The 19,246-nt window shown below is 43.0% G+C and overlaps 1 protein-coding gene across 3 annotated transcripts in view; it reads right to left on the bottom strand.

The window, feature by feature from the left end:
- Positions 1-1,061: 1,061 nt before the first annotated feature.
- Positions 1,062-19,246, bottom strand: part of ALOX5 (arachidonate 5-lipoxygenase) — a 220,152-nt gene continuing 201,967 nt past the window's right edge. For 2 of the 3 annotated variants that reach the window (XM_026718714.2, XM_087930533.1), the window contains exons 13-14: positions 5,607-5,777; positions 1,062-1,779 (exon numbers count right to left, since the gene is read on the bottom strand). In XM_026718714.2, coding sequence (XP_026574499.1) covers positions 1,600-1,779; positions 5,607-5,777 — 351 coding nt within the window. In that variant the 3' untranslated portion in view covers positions 1,062-1,599. Of the gene's footprint in view, positions 1,780-5,606; positions 5,778-14,623; positions 14,780-19,246 lie in introns of those variants that run through there. The other variant, XM_087930534.1, reaches the window with a different exon arrangement.

Raw genomic sequence — 19,246 nt, 5'->3', positions numbered from 1 at the left:
TGAGATATGCCTTGGGATAACTCCTCAGGGAAAGCTCGAATCCAAAAATGAAGTGGATTTTCAGTTTTCCACCCTGGGGAACATGAAAATGAAGTTCTTTTCGAAATCTGAGCTCTGCGTCAAATGTTGGGTTTTCTGGCTGAATTCTACCCACAATTTTGGGATATGCCAAGATAACTCCTCAGGGAAAGCTCGGATCCAAAAATGGTTTTTCAACATTTTCCAATGGTGGAGCGTGAATATGTGTTTCTTTTCAAAATCTGAGCTGTGTGTCAAAGTTGTGTTCTCTGATGAATTGAGTTCTGTGTTGAAAAACCACTTCATTTTCAGATCCAAGATTTATCTGAAGACTTAGCCTTGTATTCAAGGTTTCCCTGTATAGTTGGTAGAATTCAATTTAGCCAGAAAACTCCACTTTTGACACAGAGCTCAGATTTGGAAAAGAAACACATATTCATGTTTCCCTGGATCAGAATCGCTGAAAAACCAATTCATTTTCACATCAGGTGTGGTATGCTGGCTTGACAGCCGCAGATAGAAAGACATTACAGAACGTGGTGAGCAAAGCACAAAACATCGTGGGCTGTTCCCTAATCCACTAGATGACATTGCTAGGGCTCACTGCTTTTTTTTAGACTCACACCATGGTCAGTGCTTCTTCACTCTCCTACCCTTGGGTAGGAGCTATAGAAATAAAGCAAGCTGCACCCACAGGCTGAACAGTTTCTATCCGTGGGCTGTCAGATTCCTGAACTTCATGTCAACATAGTATGACTTGAAGGGCCAGCGTGTTGTGCAACAAGGTCACATGGTGCAATAAGTTTGGGACTGGGTTAAGGACTTCTGTCTTCACTGTGAGTTGTGTTGGGGGCATGGGTGGGATAAAACCTGGTCGGACCGGTTCTATAGAACCAGTTGTAATGATTCTGCCCAGTTTGGAGAACCGGCAAATTGCATCACTGGCTGGCCCCTCCCCTCTCCTCCCTGCCAACTCACTCCTTACCTGGCATACGCAGCTGTAGGTAGCACCCTTTAGTTTCTTTAAAAAGACACATTATTGATGACAGAAGCATTTTATATATTTTATTGATATTAATGCATATTATTACTGGTTTTCACATCTGCAGTAAAGAAACGCAAATTATTCTTGGTGAGAGCATGAGAACTATGCCCATGAAATATTGCTGCTCTTCTTGGTTTCTTTCCCACTGATTATGCTGGTTAGGCTTGCCGGGTAGTTTTAAAACATTTGAAGGTCAGAGTCACATACATTTGCTCTGCACAGCATTTACAAATCAGAATATTTTCATTTTTTTCTGATCAGCAATATTTAGCAGTTATGGTACTTTATCTTAAATAAAATATAGTATAATAGTAGCAAGTTTTTATAGAAGTACTTTCTAAAACAAACAAGTAAATTTCTTCTGTTGTTATGGAACATAGAATAATAGGGTTGGAAGGGAGTTTGAAGGTTTTCTAGTCCAACCCTCTGCTCAAGCAGGAGATCCTATACCATTTTGTGCAAATGATTATAATTTTTTAATGCTTTAGATAATTTTCCATTTGGCTAGATACACTAAATGTTACTTTTTTAAAAAATTAGACAGCCACACTATTAGGAATTTGATCTGGGGAAAGATAATAATAGGGAAGTTTTTTGTTCCTGTTACGTTCAGCAATGTAACTGGCAATTCCATCAAGATTCTTGCGGAATTTCCTCATGGCCTCTTTTACTGGCTTCTCTGTGAAGTGTTCATCTGGATATATTCCCAGAAACACCTGAATGGAGAAGACCAAAAAAATGCAACATATTGGAAAAAGTAGACAAGGTTTACAAATATTATAATCAGAATATAGCAAAGATTTTAATTGCAGCTCACCCGAGTACTAGTTGCTGGATCTTTTGATCAGAGGTGGTATTCAACAGGTTCTGACCAGTTCTGGAGAACTGGTAGTGGAAATTTTGAGTAGTTCAGAGAACAAGCAAATACCACCTCTGACTGGCCCCGCCCCCATCTATTCTCTGCCTCCTGAGTCCCAGCTGTTTGGCTGGGTCTTCTTTTGTTGTCCTGCACAAGAGAACAGAGCTGGAAAAATGGGGTGGGGAGGGAATGGGATTTTGCAGTAACCTTCCCCCAGGAAACACAAAAGCTATCTACCAGTTAGTTCAATATTGTAGTTATCAGTACTGAAGCTGGTTGTTCATTACTTTAGTACATTTAACCTCTTATATGTACCATAATGTTGTACCAAATTTTAATTTATTCAATTCAAAGATAATTTGATCCAATCTCCAAATCAAATTAATTTTCTGAATAGTGTTGACATTTTCTTGTTTTTATTTCTTTGTTCCCCTCACTCCTTTTCATTTATATAGCTATCCATGAACAGCTATCCAATGTCTACTACAATGCTTGTGGGGAAAAAAGGCCAGGTCTTCAAGGCTTTTTAAAAGGCTAGGAAGAGATTTGCCAGACCACAGGGGAAAGAGTAGGTGTCTCTACTGAGAAAGTATGATACACCTTTTGGATGTAAGAATTGTCTGGTAGTTGGGTAACTCCCCCCCCGCCATCCAACAAAACAAATACAATGCTTCTAAATCAATTCAGTGCAGGTAAATTAATATGATAAGGCAATCATATTTCTGATATTGGCAACAATACAGCAACCAAACCAAAAAAGTAATGCCTACTATGATTGACTGTCAACCTGAAGCTGTCCTGACCAAAGCCATTTTGCCCACTTCAACATTGCCACACTGAGAGGTCAGGGAGGGAGGATTTGAGATTTTTGTAGCCAAAACAAAGTACTTTTCTTGGGACCAATGATTTTCCACGCCATGATTAGTGGGAATCATGGCATGAACCACTTCTTTGCATTTACTGCCCAGCCTGCCTTGCAAGCCACAACCTGTGGTCAAAGCCAGGTGAAGAGAGCTATAGGAAGGGACAGTATGACCCAAAGACTGAGAAATGAACTGCAAGCAGACCTTGTTGTAGAGGGATGACAAGGAGGCACTGACCCTAAGAGATGTACTACCTGGAAAGGCTCAAAATTGTACATCCCCACAAGTGTATGGCTCCAAGTTCTCCAATAAAGCCACAACTCTAAACAAGCAGGGCATTTTGGCTACTTGAAGACCTTGCATTTAGCTCAAAGTCAGTTTTGATGACTGAAAAGGAAAAAAGACATTGAGGACTATGTCAAAAGCTATGCCACTTGTGCAGCCATTAAGAAAAGGCCAAGAAAGCCTCCAGGGCTATTGCAGCAAGTGGAGGACCCCTCCAGGCTTTGGGAGGAGATTACCATTGACTTTATTGTGGAGTTCCCTGAAAGGAGGGAGAATATGGTCATTTGGACCATATTTGATCCATTCCCAAAGCAAGCCCACTTTACCGCCTGCCCAGGGCTCCCTTTCACAAAAAAGCTAGCCAAGCTATTTATCAAGCAGATCTATAGGCTACATGGCGTTCCCTTCAAGATTATTCTGACCGGGGGAGGGGGATTCCAATTAACTTCTAAGTTCTGAAGGGAGTTTGATAGGTCCATTAGGTCCTTGCAGGGACTTAGCTCGGCCTTCCATCCAAGTACCAATGGGTTGGTGGAATGAACTAATGCCATAATAGAACAGTATATAAGGTGCTATGTTAACTACCAGCAGTCCAACAAGGCAGAGCTGCTGGCATTTGCAGAGGTGGCGTACAACAACGCTGTCCACAGTAGCACTGACATGACCCCATTCCAAATCACAACCAGTGTGGAATTTGTTCACATGCCCGAATTACCCAGAGAGCCCCCTTCGTCCATGTCACTACATTAATGGATGGAGTCTCTGAAGCAGGGGTGGGAGAATACAAAGCAGGCATTGCAGGAAGTGGCAAAAACTTATAAAAAAACACATTACAAATGCCATTCTGGGTTGGAAGTAAGGTTTACCTCTCCACAAAATACCTGAAATTAAAGCTTCCATGCAAGAAGCTAGGACTGAAGTTTATCGGTCCTTTTCCCATAGTGAAAGTGATTAACCCTGTTACAGGACAGCTTAGTCTCCCTCGCCTTTTAGGGAAAGTGCATCCAATCTTTCACAATAGCTTGTTAAAGCCAGCAGTAAAGAAGTTCAAAATAGCGGAGCCTTTTCTGGAGAGCCTTGCTGCAGGGGGCACAGCAGGTGCGGCTGCAAATGGAAGTGGCCCTTTCACCTTGCAGGGATCGGGAGGCTGAAATCCTGCAGGAGCATCAAGTGGATTCCGTCTTGGGGACCAATTCTTGGGCATTTTAAGAAGGCAGCCCACGAAAGGAAGGGCTGAACCTGGGTGAGCTGGGTAGACTGGCAGCAGGACAGATGCCACCAAAGCCCCAGGTGAGCCTTTCCACTGAGCATCCCCCGACTCCCCCACTTCCCAGCAACTTTCATCTTAAAATCTTAATTTGGTTCCTGTTCAAATGTACTTATAAAGAAGGCTTAGCAATTCTGCAATCAACTGTATAAGTTATCCATTTTTTATTAATTTTCTTCTCAATAACACAGAAGAGGAGAAAGATCAGTTATTGCTTTTTCTGCACCTGCAAGCCCCCCCATCTGAATGTTGCTGGTTGCTGCCAAAGCCATGCCACCACTGCTTTCCAGCACAGCTGCTGCTGATGCCCCCTGTGCCTCTTGCCAGTGGGCATGCACCAGAAGCATGCCAGAAGCATCAGAGGTGAATTTAATCATCTTGCAGGGGAATTGGCCATGCAGATTTGTGTTGTGAGGCATCACCCATGACTAGGCATTGATGGAGAAGTGGTGTAGTAGTAGTGGCAGCAGTATATCACTGGAGGGCCAGCCATGGACGAAGGCCTGCAGTGGGTCAGCTGAGTTGGAAAAGTCCAGGTGAAATGGTCATGGTCATGATGAATTGTCCTAGTACCTTTTTGACAGCTGACAAGCATATTCCAACTGAAGTGTAGCCTGAACCTCCTTCCTTATATTTTTAGACCAAGTCATTATAATTTTAACTTATTGTTTGATCCTCCTCCATCCTATATTTAGGCATTAGGTTTTTCTAATCCAGATGCAGAACTTTATATGACCTCCTATTAAATTCCATCCTATTCATTTCAGCTTACTGTTCAAGGTGGTATTTATCTTTTTGAACTTTCTTTCCAACTAAAGTATTAGTCATCCCAATTTTGTGCTACCTGCAGATTTTAGAAATGTCCCTGTACTGCTTCATTCAATTAACTGATAAAAATGTTGAGCAATAGCCTGTAAAATTGTGACGTTTCTTGGAAGGAAGTTTCAAGTGAAGTCCTCTTGAAACTATACCTCCTCAATTACACTTGAAGCTTCCTTCCAAGATGGAGTAGAATTATTAACAATCATTTTTATATATTTGTGTGCATTCAACTGTTAAGTCCATATAATAGTAGTATTCTCTAACTGATATTTTAATTTTATGAATATTTTTAGAATCTTATTGAAGGCTTTCCTTGAGGTCCATGTACACAATACTTACCTCCAGTCCACTAAAACACACAAACATACTTCTAGGAAGAATGTGGAGTCTGGAGTTCACTTTTATGTTATAAATAAAAAAGCATTTAAATATTGAGACAAGCCTCACTTCATTTTCTTGAAATTGACTCAAAGCCCAAACAGCACCAAGATGCCAACAAGACCGTCCCCTGTCAGGTAAACTCTTGATGATATACTCAATGGTGGTTTTCCCCTTTTCTGTAGGTGGTGGGCAGCGCATAGTTGGAGGAGCGTTTGGAATCCAGGAACACCAATCATACTGAAAATCAAAGAAAACAGGTAGTAAGATTAAGTATTAGGCATTATTGAGAAATTAAAAGAAGAAACAATAGAACAATAATATTGCAAACTGGCATGTAATCTTATAAAATTAAAATGATCTTAAACAAAAATAGTCAATAATTTTTAGGTGACTGGAAAATACTTCTGTTTACACAGCAATAATTGGGAGGCATTCCTGCATCTACCTCCTGTTAATTGTATTTTACACTAGAAAGATAGAAAACTTTATGCAGGAAGTCCTTTTTAGTGACTATTCACAATTACTATCCTGATGAACAGTGTCAGCATTTAGTACAAAAGGCTTCAGTGTGAAACTGATTAAAATGTGGTTAGTTTCAGGCAGCAGCGTTCTCATTTGATTAAAACCACAAAGCTGATCCGATAAACTTTCACTTGATCTTTTTTAGGGAAGTGCTGTGCGGTGGAGAAAAGCAGCTCAGAAAGAGGTGGCTTGTTTAAGCAATCTCTCTGCAGTAGTGGAAATCAGAGAACAAACATGGCACAGAAACGCCCAAAACCAGCAATGGGAAATAGTCACTCATACCCCTTTAAGGAGAAAGCTGAAACAGATTGTTACACATCTGGGGATCTTGAGCTCCACCCCACTCAAAAGACATGTAGGCTACATCAACTCAGCTTCTAGTACAATTTGTCTGACCAAGAGTTTGAGCGGATCATATTAACATAGCAATAGCACTTAGACTTATATACTGCTTTATAGTACTTTACAACCCTCTCAAAGCGATTTACAGAGTCAGCATATTGCCCCCAACAATCTGGGTTTTACCCACCTCAGAAGGATGGAAGACTGAGTCAACCTTGAGCCTGATGGGATTTGATCTGCCAAATTGCAGTAGGAGTAGCTTGCAGTACTGCACTCTAACCACTGCGCCACTGAGAACATACCCCAAAGCCTGCACTAAATGGCACATTTACCAACAAAATCTTAATTTCCCCAATTCAAGTGACCAGCTTCAAAACATTGTACAGAACATAATGAATGGCACCCATTATGTTTTAAAGCCATTGGGAATCATCAGGAGAAAGAATTCCCTTTAGAATTCTGCAATTTCTATTTATAGTACCATTACATAGCTGGAACAAAACCTTCTAATAAGAGGGATGAGAGGTGAAATATGGGTGACATCATGCAGTGCCCTTGGAGCAAGCAGTCTTTAAAAGGAGCTACAGTGGGCTACAGTGCCCTGAGCAATCTTGATTGGGTGAATGGAGCAACAAAGTAATCACTTTGGAAACAGATTTTCAAGAAGCAAGGAATGTTGTTAGACATGTTGGGGAGGAGAGTAAAGAATGTGAGGGAGGTGCAAGTAATAGAAAGATGGAAAGAGATAATAGGAATAAGAATTTGTGGGGCAACGAGGGACAGAGAATGAAGAATAGAGATGAATGTGTGCAAATGTGATAAAAACTGACAGATTTAGGAGAAAACATGAGATGGGATGAGGTTTCTACTAGGACAGGGGTGTCAAACTCAAGGCCTGGGGGCCAGATCCAGCCTGCAGGGTGCTTAGATTTGGCCCCCAGGCCTTGAGTTGACCCTGGAAACAGCAGACTGGCCTGCAGTGCCTCTGCCAGTGAAAATGGAGGCCCGCCCAAGCTCTGTTTTCACTGGCAGAGGCAGAGGTTGCAGAGGGATGCAGGAGGCCATCGCATCCAAAAATGGAGCTTGGGCGCCCATTTTATCTGGCAGAGCACTCAGGCCACTAAAGGCACCCCTGACATGAGTGATACCCAGCTGGCCCCACCCCTTGCCCATGCGCCCCTTCCCCCCAAGGTCAAACACAGCCTGATGTGGCCCTCAATCAGTGGTGGTATTCAGCCAGTTCGCACTGGATTGGGCGAACCGGTAGCAAGAATTTGGCATGGCTCACTGAACCGGTAGTAAGTTCTGGCTGGCCACGCCCCCACCTCGTCGCCCTGTCTGATGCTCGCTCACCCCACCCGCCTGCCTGACATTCGCCTAAGGTATTTCTTTCTTTTTTTTTCCCTCCCAACAATCAGCTGTAGATAAGATCAGCTGTGCCCGGATTTCCCTTACTGAGGCCCAGGAAGGCAAAAAATGGTGGGAGGAGCTCAGCCCCCCCTCCATTTTTTGCCTTCCAGAGCCCCAGAGGAGCCTTAGGGGAGCAAAAGAGGCTTCTCTGAGGCTAGGAAGCTCCCAAAACGGACCTTGGAGGGGTGCTGTGTGCCCCTCCCATGCTTGTTCCTTTTCTTCCAGAGCCCCAGAGGAGCTTTAGGGGAGCAAAAATGACCCCCCCAGAGGCTCCTCTGTGGCTAGGAAGCTCCCCAAAATGGGTGGAGGCTGCAAAAAAAGAGCCATGCCTACCAAAGTCACATGGCCACACCCACCAAGCTATGCCCACAGAACCAGTAGTAAAAGTTTTTGAATCCCACCACTGCCCTCAATGAAATCAAGTTGACACCACTGGAGCTTGAAGGAACAGATGCAAGAGTTGAAAAGAAATCAGCATGGAAGGCATGATCAGAAGAGGAAAATGAAAGGAAAGTTAAGGAGAAAGAGCAGCCTCTCTAACTGTTCCAGCAGGAACAATTAACAAAAGCTTTAAAGAAAGTTCCAATCCTAGCTGTAAAAAGGGAAAACTGATTTCTGAGATTCTGAGGAAACTGGTCTCAGAACATCTCTCCTTAATCAATTCTAGGGTTGCCCCATTGCTGTGGTAGGTAAACACAATACTGCCTGGCAGTATTGGAGGGGATTTTGAAAAACCCTTCAGGATATAGATAAGACAAAAGTTGTCTACACCAAGAGAGAAAAAGATGGACCAGAGATGGATTGCACTTCATGAAGACTGGCAAGAATGCATTTGAAAAACATCTGGCTCAGCTCATCTACACTAAATCTGGTGGGGAAGAATGACCAACTAATAGAACTAAACATAAATCAGATAACAAGGAAGGGAAGGTAAAGTATAAATCAGGAGAAAAACTAGGGCCTCAGATTAGCACACTGTTGTAGCTATTCCACCATTAAGCAGACATTGTCAAACACGGATACAGGGATGTTTGCACGTATCTAATGACCTTGTTTTAGCCAACTGCAAAATGTTTCAATATGATCGCGAAACACTGACTGTTGTTACTTTCCGTCCCAGGACACGTTAGCTCTGTATGATAAGCATACTTGCAAGCTTGCAAACTATCACATACTTTGTTCTTTGTTTATGATTTTCTTCCATATAAGGTAAAACTCTGCTACCCCCGTGTGCTCCCCCTCCCGCTTGAAATAGAATAATAAAAGAGGTTTGTGCAAAGCACTCGGGGCTGCTGCTGCTGCTGCTGCTGCTGCTGGGACCATTCCACCTGCCCCGGGCGCGATGTGCTCCCTCCTCTGAAGCAATCAGATGTCTGGTGTCTGTTATTGGTATTCACCCTTGCGAGGGTCCCGCTAAACTTCTTCCCTGCGGGGAATTCCATAGGCAGTGAAAGAACGCCGACGGAACAACGGACCGGTCGCTCGGCGCGACATACTGTCAAGCCTGAATTTAGTTTGGCAGTGGAATCGTATGAATTCAGTTTGACACACTTGAGAAATGAAAGTGGGGAGAACTGAAGTGGATGAAGCTCCAGCCAAAACAACACAGCTGGGCAATGGAGTTCTAGCCCAATTGGAGGACTTTTCCATGGAACAGCTGACCACCCCACCACAGAGCCAGGCCCAGCTTCTGTAGCAACACAGAGCCCTGGTCGGACCTGAGGGAGTTTCTGGAGCCCTCAGCAACCAGTCGCTGGGTGAGTCAGGTCCCAGGGAGAAGAGGACTGTTCCAGTATGTATGTGCTCAGTGCGGAAGCGACTAGGGCCCCTGCCTAAGAGGCGGAAATATCTCACCATGCCCAAAGTGGAAGCCCTGAGGGAGATTCCTTGCCAGTCAACTGATGAGCCTGAAGAATTGCAGGAATCCCCTTCCCTTCCAACCGAGGAAGCCATGAGGCAACTGGGGGCCATGAGGCAGCTGGCCCTATGAGGCAACTAATGGCCCCACACTAGAACCAGGTACTTGTGGTCCGATGAGGGGGGAAGGAGACCCTGCCTAGGAGACGAGAGAGGGGAGGATTTGCCCTGCAAGCTGTAGAAATACCTTCCTCCTCCCCTCTTGAGGAAGATAAAACCCCACTGACCTATGACACTGATGACAAAGGGGAAGACGACCCAATGGTGAGTGAGTCACAGACGAACACAATACAGAAGCCTGATGATGGCAGATGAGATTCTGCCGAAACGTTGCTACAACTTTAAAAGCATACATATATATACTGCTCAAAAAAATAAAGGGAACACTTAAACAACACTGATTGACAATCAATTTCACATGCTGTTGTGCAAATGGAATAGACAACAGGTGGAAAGCATAGACAGTTAGCAAGACATCCCCAATAAAGGAGTGGTACTGCAGGTGGTGACCACAGACCGCTTCTCAGTTCCTATGCTTTCTGGCTGATGGTTTGGTCACTTTTGAATGCTGGCAGTGCTTTCACTCTAGTGGTAGCATGAGACGGAGTCAACAACCCACACAAGTGGCTCAGGTAGTGCAGCTCATCCAGAATGGCACATCAATGCGAGCTGTGGCAAGAAGGTTTGCTGTGTCTGTCAGCGTAATGTCCAGAGCATGGAGGCGCTACCAGGAGACAGGCCAGTACATCAGGAGACATGGAGGAGGCCGTAGGACAACCCAGCATCAGGACCGCTACCTCCGCCTTTGTGCAAGGAGGGACAGGAGGAGCACTGCCAGAGCCCTGTAAAATGACCTCCAACAGGCCACAAATGTGCATGTGACTGCTCAAACAGTCGGAAACAGACTCCATGAGGGTGGTATGAGGGCCTGATGTCCACATATTTATTATACCACAGATTTATTGCAACTTCTTGAATTCTTGTGGTGTAATTTCCTGAGTTTTCTGATGTGATATCCTGAGCGGGTGGCTGTGATGTAGCTATTCTGGGTTTTAGTCTGGCTTCAAGTTTGGGGTCTGGGTCTGTGTTCTTGGCATGTGTCAGCTTGTTTGGTTTTGGGGTCGGGGGGTGAGACAGCTGGCTACCACAACAGGATACCACAACAAAAGAACTCGCAAGCCCATCACACAACCCATTACCCAAGCCATTAAAACACGAGAGGCTAATGGAAAAAAGATCACTACAAAACAAACGACCCAGGAGATTACAGCACAAGATCCAGGATATCTCCACAACAAAACTCACAAGGCCATCACACAGCCCATTATACCAACATCAACTCCATCAACCAATCAAGAGGCAGCAGCGCAGCCAACCAGCCCAGCACACCAACCCCCACCACCAGTATGTATAGAGAGGCGGCAGCTCTGATCACACACTGCTTGCACTGGCACGAAGCCGAAAGCACCAGCCTGAGGATGGCGAGTGGGACCTCGCCGAAATGTCGCCAAGATACTCTTAATCTTACACGGAAAAAGACCCAAACACACCTAGACCTACATATATGTGTGTGTGTGTGTGTGTGTGTGTGTGTGTGTGTGTGTATGTATACGTATATATGTTATGTCTCACCTGTACCAATGAGGTGAGAAGTCCAAATTTCCAACTAAACAGAAACAAGCAAACAAGTCCAGTAATTACAGGGTTAAATTCCTTGAGCCGATAAGGTTCTTGGCAGTCTCACACAAGCTGTCTGCCAAGTCCAATAAGAAAGCAGGAACATGAGAGGGCAGAGCTGATGTCACAACGGTATGGCTGGCAATCTCGGGGCTCTGAGATTGCAGCCGATATCTTCGCCCCTGGTCGGTCCAAATGACCTAAACTGTCCCGTAGAGATGGTGATAGTGAAGGGCACATCCTGTGGATCCCAGGGACACCGCAAAGTCCCTGGTTGATTCAGTAGAAGTCTCTTTTGCTGGCGGCGGAGAGGCAGCCCCAAAGCTGCTGAAATTGGGACAACTCTGGAAAGGAAGAGATTGAAAGAGAAAGTGTGTCGGCTGGGTGAGAACGTTTTTTTTTACTAATATTTTGAGATTTGAAAGGACACTCTAAGAATAAGAAGAAATTTGTAAGATTCTTGACAAAATTGAATAAGCGGCGATTTTTAAAGAGAGATGTCAAAGTGAGGCTTGGCTTTTTATTTCTTTACTTTTTTACTGGACCTTTATCGCGACTTAGCAGTTGTTAACTGGACTGATTTTTCCTTTATATATATTCTTTTCTCTTCTCCTTTTTGATTTTTCAACCTTTTGGATTAGAGGCTCCCTTTAGTTATTTTTCTTTTATATATATATGTATATACTCTCTCTTTTTTTTTAACTTCTATTACGTTTTCCCTGGGAAAGGGTGGGGGAAGTGAGAACGAAGAAATTTTGTAACACTGCCAACTAGAGGCTTGAAAATATTTTATTTGAAGTTGAGAGAATTGTGAAAGACTCATTTTCAAGGACATTGCAACTTGATAAGATAGAGGGAAGAGCATGGGTGAGTGTTATTACAAGTGTTCTTCTGGACTTCTATCAACAACTAAATACTTGAAGCTTGGCTTTGAAGCTTGTGGAGAAGATAGTCATAACAAGAGCCTAGGATAATTAAATAAAGTGCAGTGTTTTGTTTTGTTTTTAGTTGTGTTACCCCCCCCTTACCAGCTCTACTGTAAACTTTTATTTTTGTAATATTTTTATGTTCCCTTTTTATTTTAAAGGGAAAGCCTCAGAATTTTTCCTTTTTCTTCTTTTATTGGGACTTTTGCTTCTTCCATCCATGTTTTTGGTTTATTCTTATGGTTTTTTTTTATTATTGAGATTTTCAATTGGATTAAGGTGTGAAGAACCTGAAGAAAATTTTCTTTTATTTTTTTTTCATTCTCTTTATTTTTTTCTTATTATTATTGGGCTTTTTTCTTCTTCCTATTTTTATGCATTATTTTGGATTACAATTGACTGTTTTATAATTGGATTAAGGTTCAGAAGAACCTGAAGAACTTTTTCTTGAACTTCCGGTTGCAAGGCTTCGACGGCGGCAGGAATCCACTTCTCTGTGGGTCCCTGCTGTGCTCGCCGCTGAGGTACCCCCGATCCAACTGGATTTGGGGGTTGTCGCTACCGCAAAGGGGTAGAGGAAGACAGAGGAGATCCGGGCAGGGGTCTGGGGATATCGCACCCAGCTTCATCACTGAAGGCTTTTAAGAAGAGATTGGACTGCCATTTGTCAGAGATGGTGTAGGGTTTCCTGCTTGGGTGGGGATTGGACTAGATGAACTATGGTACAAGGTCCCTTTCAACTCTGTTAATCTGTCTGTCTGACTTAGCCACTTGGATAAAACCTCAGGCCACTTTTTTTTTTTGTCAATGTAGTTTCTCAATTCCTCCATCTCTTTTGAGGTCATTGAGTACATTTTTGGTTTAGTGAGTTTTTCCTGGCAGGATCCCAATGGCATAGTTTGTGAGATTGTGGGGAGGTGGGACATCACACTTCTCGTAGAACGCCTCCACTAAATCTCTGTACTCTTTGGAGATGGATGGCTTCCCTGGTGGCTGCTCAGGTGCGGCCTTCAAACATTCAGGCTTCTCCTCTCTATCTTTCTGCTGTTTGGCATGCCACAGATTTTCCCTGCTGCACTGGGACTTTTCCTCTCTATTGCCACCCTTCTTCCCCCTTTTTGTCAGCATATGACGGGGCTCCATTTGGATAACCAGGACAACCCCAATATCATAGCTTCTGCCATCTTTGGTGCCCCTATGAATCGGATAGTCTCTTGGTGATCTATCTCTAGGTGCACTGGCTCTGTTAGGTACATGGCCAGAGACCCCCCTCACCAGCGAGTTATCCACCTGCTCAAACTTCATAGGGTGGTCCAGCTTCCTCACTTGCACTCCCTCCTTCTACACTATTTGCAAGCTGATTATGTATCAGGTGCATCCTGAGTCTATGAGTGCTCTCATCTCTTCCTGGGCTCCCGATTTGGGTGCTACGATCTTCATGGGACTAACAAGGGGCTGATCGTTCCACTTATCATTGGGTCATCCTCCCATTCACTGTCGTTCTCATTTCAGGTCCTCTCTGGTTGGAGTTCCCTCCCCTTCGCAGATCGGGGGGAAGACCTCCACAACCTGGTGCGCCACTTCTCCTTCCCTCTCCTTGGCGGTTCCTTTGGCTTCAGAGGGGCTGGGGTTCTCATAGCCACCCTGGGTGCCAGTCTCTGGTAGACTGCATCTCGGTGACCCTCCTGGCCACACTATAAGCATAAACCGGGAACACCCCCCAGGGTTTTGGCAGGAATTTCCAGCCCAGTGAGTACCTCTCTTGATCCTTCCATCTTGGACTATGAATGAATGACGCCTCAGGAGAGATGAGGGAACTTGGTTCTGGCTGCATCCATTGCCACTATCCACCATCCACCACAGCTGTCTGGAGGAGGGTCTCAGCCATCACAGCCTCACCCCATGCTGCTGGTGACTCAGCCTCCTCCACCATCTGGGTACCAATGTGCAATTGGAGTCTCTATCACCAGCCCCATATTGGGCTTGGCGCTTGTGCTCCTTTACATTCCACCCAGGCCATCTTCCCCTGAGTCAACACAGCTCTTCTGGAAGTAACTGGACAGGCTTGAGGAGCCCTAGGTTAGTTAGAATCTTGGGTTTGTCAGTCAGAATGTCAAGTTCTGACTGACGAACCCAATCCAACAAGCACTGATGAGACAATCCAATATCTAATGCAAAGTTTTATTGAGTACATCATTTTGCCACAGAATGAAAGTGAAAGCCAGCTCTGGGGAATTCCCAGGAAATTCAGTATAATTAAAGTGTAGAATCCTCTCTCCTCCCATTAGTATATGTCACATTGTCCAATTAGGTGTCCAGGTGTTGTTCTGGAAAGATCTGGTAAACACCAGTTGAAATGTCCTTCGTTCTCATGGGACTGTTTCTTGTTATCATCTGGAATGCACATTCCAATCTCTTCCTCCCTCCCCCTGGTCTATTGGCAAGCTGTGAGGCAGTGAAAATGAAAGCAATTTGAATATACTTTGTAGCTTGATGGCATTTGCATGCATTTGCCTGAGACATTTCAGGTGACGCTTGCACAAGTGGGGCCACAAGTGCCCATGACAAGGCTCATGGGAGTGGGGCTGAAAGAGCTCATGATGATGCTTGAGCGAGTGGGAACCTGTGTGCCCCCAGAGGCATATGCACCAGCCAGCCACTCAAACCAATAGAGCTTTGCCCGCAGCACAGCAGTAGGCCGTGGCCCACAGGTTGGAGACCTGGAGTATATTACAGACCATCCAAACAAGCAGAAGAAATAGATGAACTTTTTGCTAAATAACTAACAATGTATGTAGTAAACATACCACAGTAGTAATGGCAAACTTTAACTACTCTGATATGAACTGGAAGACAAACTCTGCAGCAAGTGGGAGATCAAAGAGATCCTTAACCAACCTAGCTGGCAACTTTGTTATCTAAAAGGTAGAGGACAGAACTAGAGGAAAAGCTATATTGGACCAAATTTTACTAATAAAGAAAAAGTGATAGAAGGAGTTGAAGTTGCTGGAACTTTGGGCCAGAGTGACTATATCATATTGGAATTCAATATAATGCAAACACAAGCAATAGAACATAATCCAGCCAGTGTATTAAACTTTAAAAGAGCTGATTTTAACAAACAGAAAGGGAGCTTATGAAAAATTCCACGGATGAAAATCCTAAAGGGGAAAACAACTCAAGAAGTGTGGGAAACTCTGAAAAATATGATCATAAAAGCCCAGTCCAAAACAATACCACCGAAAAAGAAAAACAAGAAATTTAAAAAATGGAAAGTGACACATAACTAAGGCAATATAACAGCAGGTAGCCCAAATTTGCAGAGATGAAGTCAGGAAAGTAAAGGTTCAGAATAAATAAACACTGGCAACAAATAAAGACTGGCAACAAAAGTCAAAGATGATGATGATGATGGTTGTTGTTGTTGTTGTTGTTGCAGCAAATTGTGTTTGGTTCCTGGTCAGGGAAACAAATCTGATCGGGATTCAACTTTCCAGCAGGTAGGTGCAGCCAATTTAACCCGGGACCAGTGAATCCACGATTTTATTTCAGCAACCTTGACAGCAAGGGAAGAGCACATGACTACAGTATAGGGCCCTTTCCACTTCAGACTCAAAGTTTTCCTTTTCCAATCCTTAACCCAGACTTCCTGCCCCAGATGTATATTATGTGGAGAGGTGACTAGTACATGGGGTTTGCATGTTAAAACGTAGTGTTGTAAAGTATTTAGGAGATACAATAGGGAGGCAGGGGGCAAGATAATAAGAGAAGGGGTAGAAGAGAGATTACCACAGCTTCAGAAAATCAACAAACAAACAACAAGGAAGTCATCTTAAAGAGAAAATAGTGCCAACTTAGTAAACTTAAGTAGTACCACGTAATAAAGAAAGCAAATTGGGTGAGCTAAAGTTCCATCTTCCAGCTAGAGGTTTCTTTTCAGCCTTCCAATCAGCAAATGGTGAAATGTGCTGACTAATCTGCAGTCCCAAAACCGTCTTTCCCAGCCTACTGTTCGCCTCTGGCTTCTTCCTCTTGCTGCTGCTTCTTTCTTTGCTTTCCAACTTTTAAATCCACATACAAATCTTCCAAAGTCCAATATAATGCTCAATTTATCTTCTCCCCAATATTAAATAGATGTAATAGTCATGTTGTGCTCAGACCAGTTCCGGACCTCCAATCTCCAGGTTTTAGCAATCTCCCTCTTTCCCCAGAGCTTCCCCCTCACAGGGTAAAACTGTGCTTTCCTTCGCTCTCCATTATAATCTTTCCATTTTCCCAATTGCTTTTCTGGCCGCTCTCCGCCCAACTTCCAAGAGGTGCTTATCACAACCAGGAGAGAAGAATTTATGCTATCATTCTTCTGTCATTCTACTCCCTTCAGACTTCAAAGAATCCAAGATATAAACCGTTTCTCTGTTCCTGTTACTCGATCTCGCAGGCTGTCACTGCTTTGCTTATTCACTCAAGTGGCAGACCGGATTGGAAGCCGCCATAAAATGACAGCTTACTCTTTAGCGCCCGAGCTCGGGAGCTTCCCTCTTCACTGTCGGGGAGTTGCCTTCCCCCTCTGCAGCTTGAGGATCTCCACGTTGACACGAACCTCTCCGGGTTCATGTATCCCTGGGGATCGCTCCTGACGCCAGAAAAGGTGTTCGAAGCCTGCACCAGACTTCTTCACCTCCGTTCTCCTGTCCTGCCACTCTCACACCCATAATTTTACTTACTGGGAAGAGGAGGATACACTATTATCAAAGAGTTAAGAGTTTACTGTTGTAAATATTAATAGTAAAAAGGGATAAACTTTGTTGATATAATCTATTTATAAATTATTTAGACTACTTATGACATTTAAGATTAATCCCTTAAAGTGTTAATTGATGTACTATTGTTGACCAATTTTCTTATTACATTGACTAGAATATTGTTGCAGATCTCTATTTATGATATAGGGGAAAAGACTGTGGAGTGAGATATAAAATTGAAATACGTGAATAGTCTTTCAAGTACAGGACCCAAATACTGAATGGTGATTTGGGATAATATATTTAAAATTGTGCATCAACAAAAACAAATACTTAGAGAGATGACATCCACAACAACTATGGCCTTAAAAACAGGAAAGAAGGCTATCCCGACCCTATCGACTACGTTGACAGCCACCCCACCAACATCTCAAAAAACCATCGAGGAGTCTTTAATAGGGAAAAGCAGCCCAATGTCCCCAATATTAATATACAAACTTCCATATTAGTCTTGCAGGAAGCTATATCTAAAATGCAAGAAATGATGATTAAAAATCACAAGGAAACTAGAGCAGATATAAGCGAATTGAAAGATGAGATGGGGAAACTGAAGGCTGAAATGAAAGCGGATATATCGAAGGTGGAGGGTAAGATAGGGTCTCTACAGTAGGCCATGGAGAGAAACGAAGTGAAAATAAAAGATATAGAGAGTAGAACAACACGCATGGAGACTAACTTTGAAAGGATGGATGAGGAATTTAAAAATGTACTTAGAGAAATGGAAGACTCTCTGGTCCACCTCGAGATGGACAAAGCAATGGCGTATTTAAGATTCCAGAATGTGGCGGAAGCCAAAAATGAAGAATTGGAACATTTGATGGCAGAAATATTGGCTGAATGGCTAGGAAAGGAAAAAGATGATCTAATTAAAGAGTTTGATGAGGTATATAGGGTTAGCACAAGCTACGCCAGGCGTAACAACTGTCCAAGAGAAATTCATATCCGCTTCTCTAGGAGATGTCTGAGGGATTTAATTTTGAAAATGTCTAGGGAGGAAACAATATCATATAAAGGCAGAGAAATTAGGATTTTAAAACAAATTCCAAAGAGAGTGAGGATGATAAGACAAGATTATAAATTTTTAGCTAATGATTTAAATAAAGAAGGAATCCATTTTAAATGGTTAATCCCGGAAGGGATGTTAATTACATGGAAAGAGAGGAAAATCAAAATAGAATCGATAGAACAGGCCCAAGTTTTTCATCAACAGCTCACAGATAAGAATAGTCAACCCACCAAAGAAGAACCTAAAACAAGACCACAGGAGGTCCGATATTATCACAGAACCCAAAAGGAACGACTTTCTCCAATTTCAGGAAGTGATAATCCACAACATGGGAGAGAAGAGCAAATCCCACAACAACAACAACAAGAGAACCGAATCATTACTAGGCAAAAATCTCAAGCAAAGTAGATAAATGGTGGAGGGGAAGAAGTTGCTCTCCATCAATATAAACGGATTAAATTCATTATTAAAAAGAAAAAGGATATTCTCAAAACTTATTCAACATAACGCAGATATAATATGTCTTCAAGAGACACATATTTGAAGAATGACGAAAGACATCTAATTTGTCCAAAATTAGGTAAACTTTTTACAGCACCGGCCGACCAACACAAGAAAAAGGAATTGCAATTTATGTAAAACAAGATGTAAAGGCAGAATTAATCTGGTTGGATCCCGAAGGAAGAACTCTGGTTATACAAGTTTGGATAAACCACATCACATTTTTACTTGTAGCAATCTATGCCCCAAATGATGACCAGGGAAATTTTTAAACACCTTCACCAAAAAATAGTAGGCTTTGAAAAAGAAACATTTGCTTGATTGGCGATTTTAACTCCATTGCAGATTACCAGAAAGACCATAGTAATATGGGGAAAAACAAGAAGGGGAAAAGGGAACTTTCTGCGGCATGTAAGGAAATGTTGAGAGAGTTAAATTTAAAAGATCTATGGAGGGAACGGAATCTTGAAGGAAAACAATTTACATATTATTCTAACCCACATAAGACTTGGACCAGAATAGATAGGGCTTGGATGGATTTGGACTTGTCTAATGAAATAAAAGAAATCAAAATCCTACCGAATGAATGGGCTGATCATAACC

Source organism: Pseudonaja textilis, chromosome 3 (assembly GCF_049901715.1).
Source record: "Pseudonaja textilis isolate UNSWEBS1 chromosome 3, rPseTex1.2, whole genome shotgun sequence".
NCBI lineage: Eukaryota > Metazoa > Chordata > Lepidosauria > Squamata > Elapidae > Pseudonaja > Pseudonaja textilis.
Note: the sequence above shows the minus strand (reverse complement) of the source record. Positions and strands in the feature narration are given on the sequence as shown.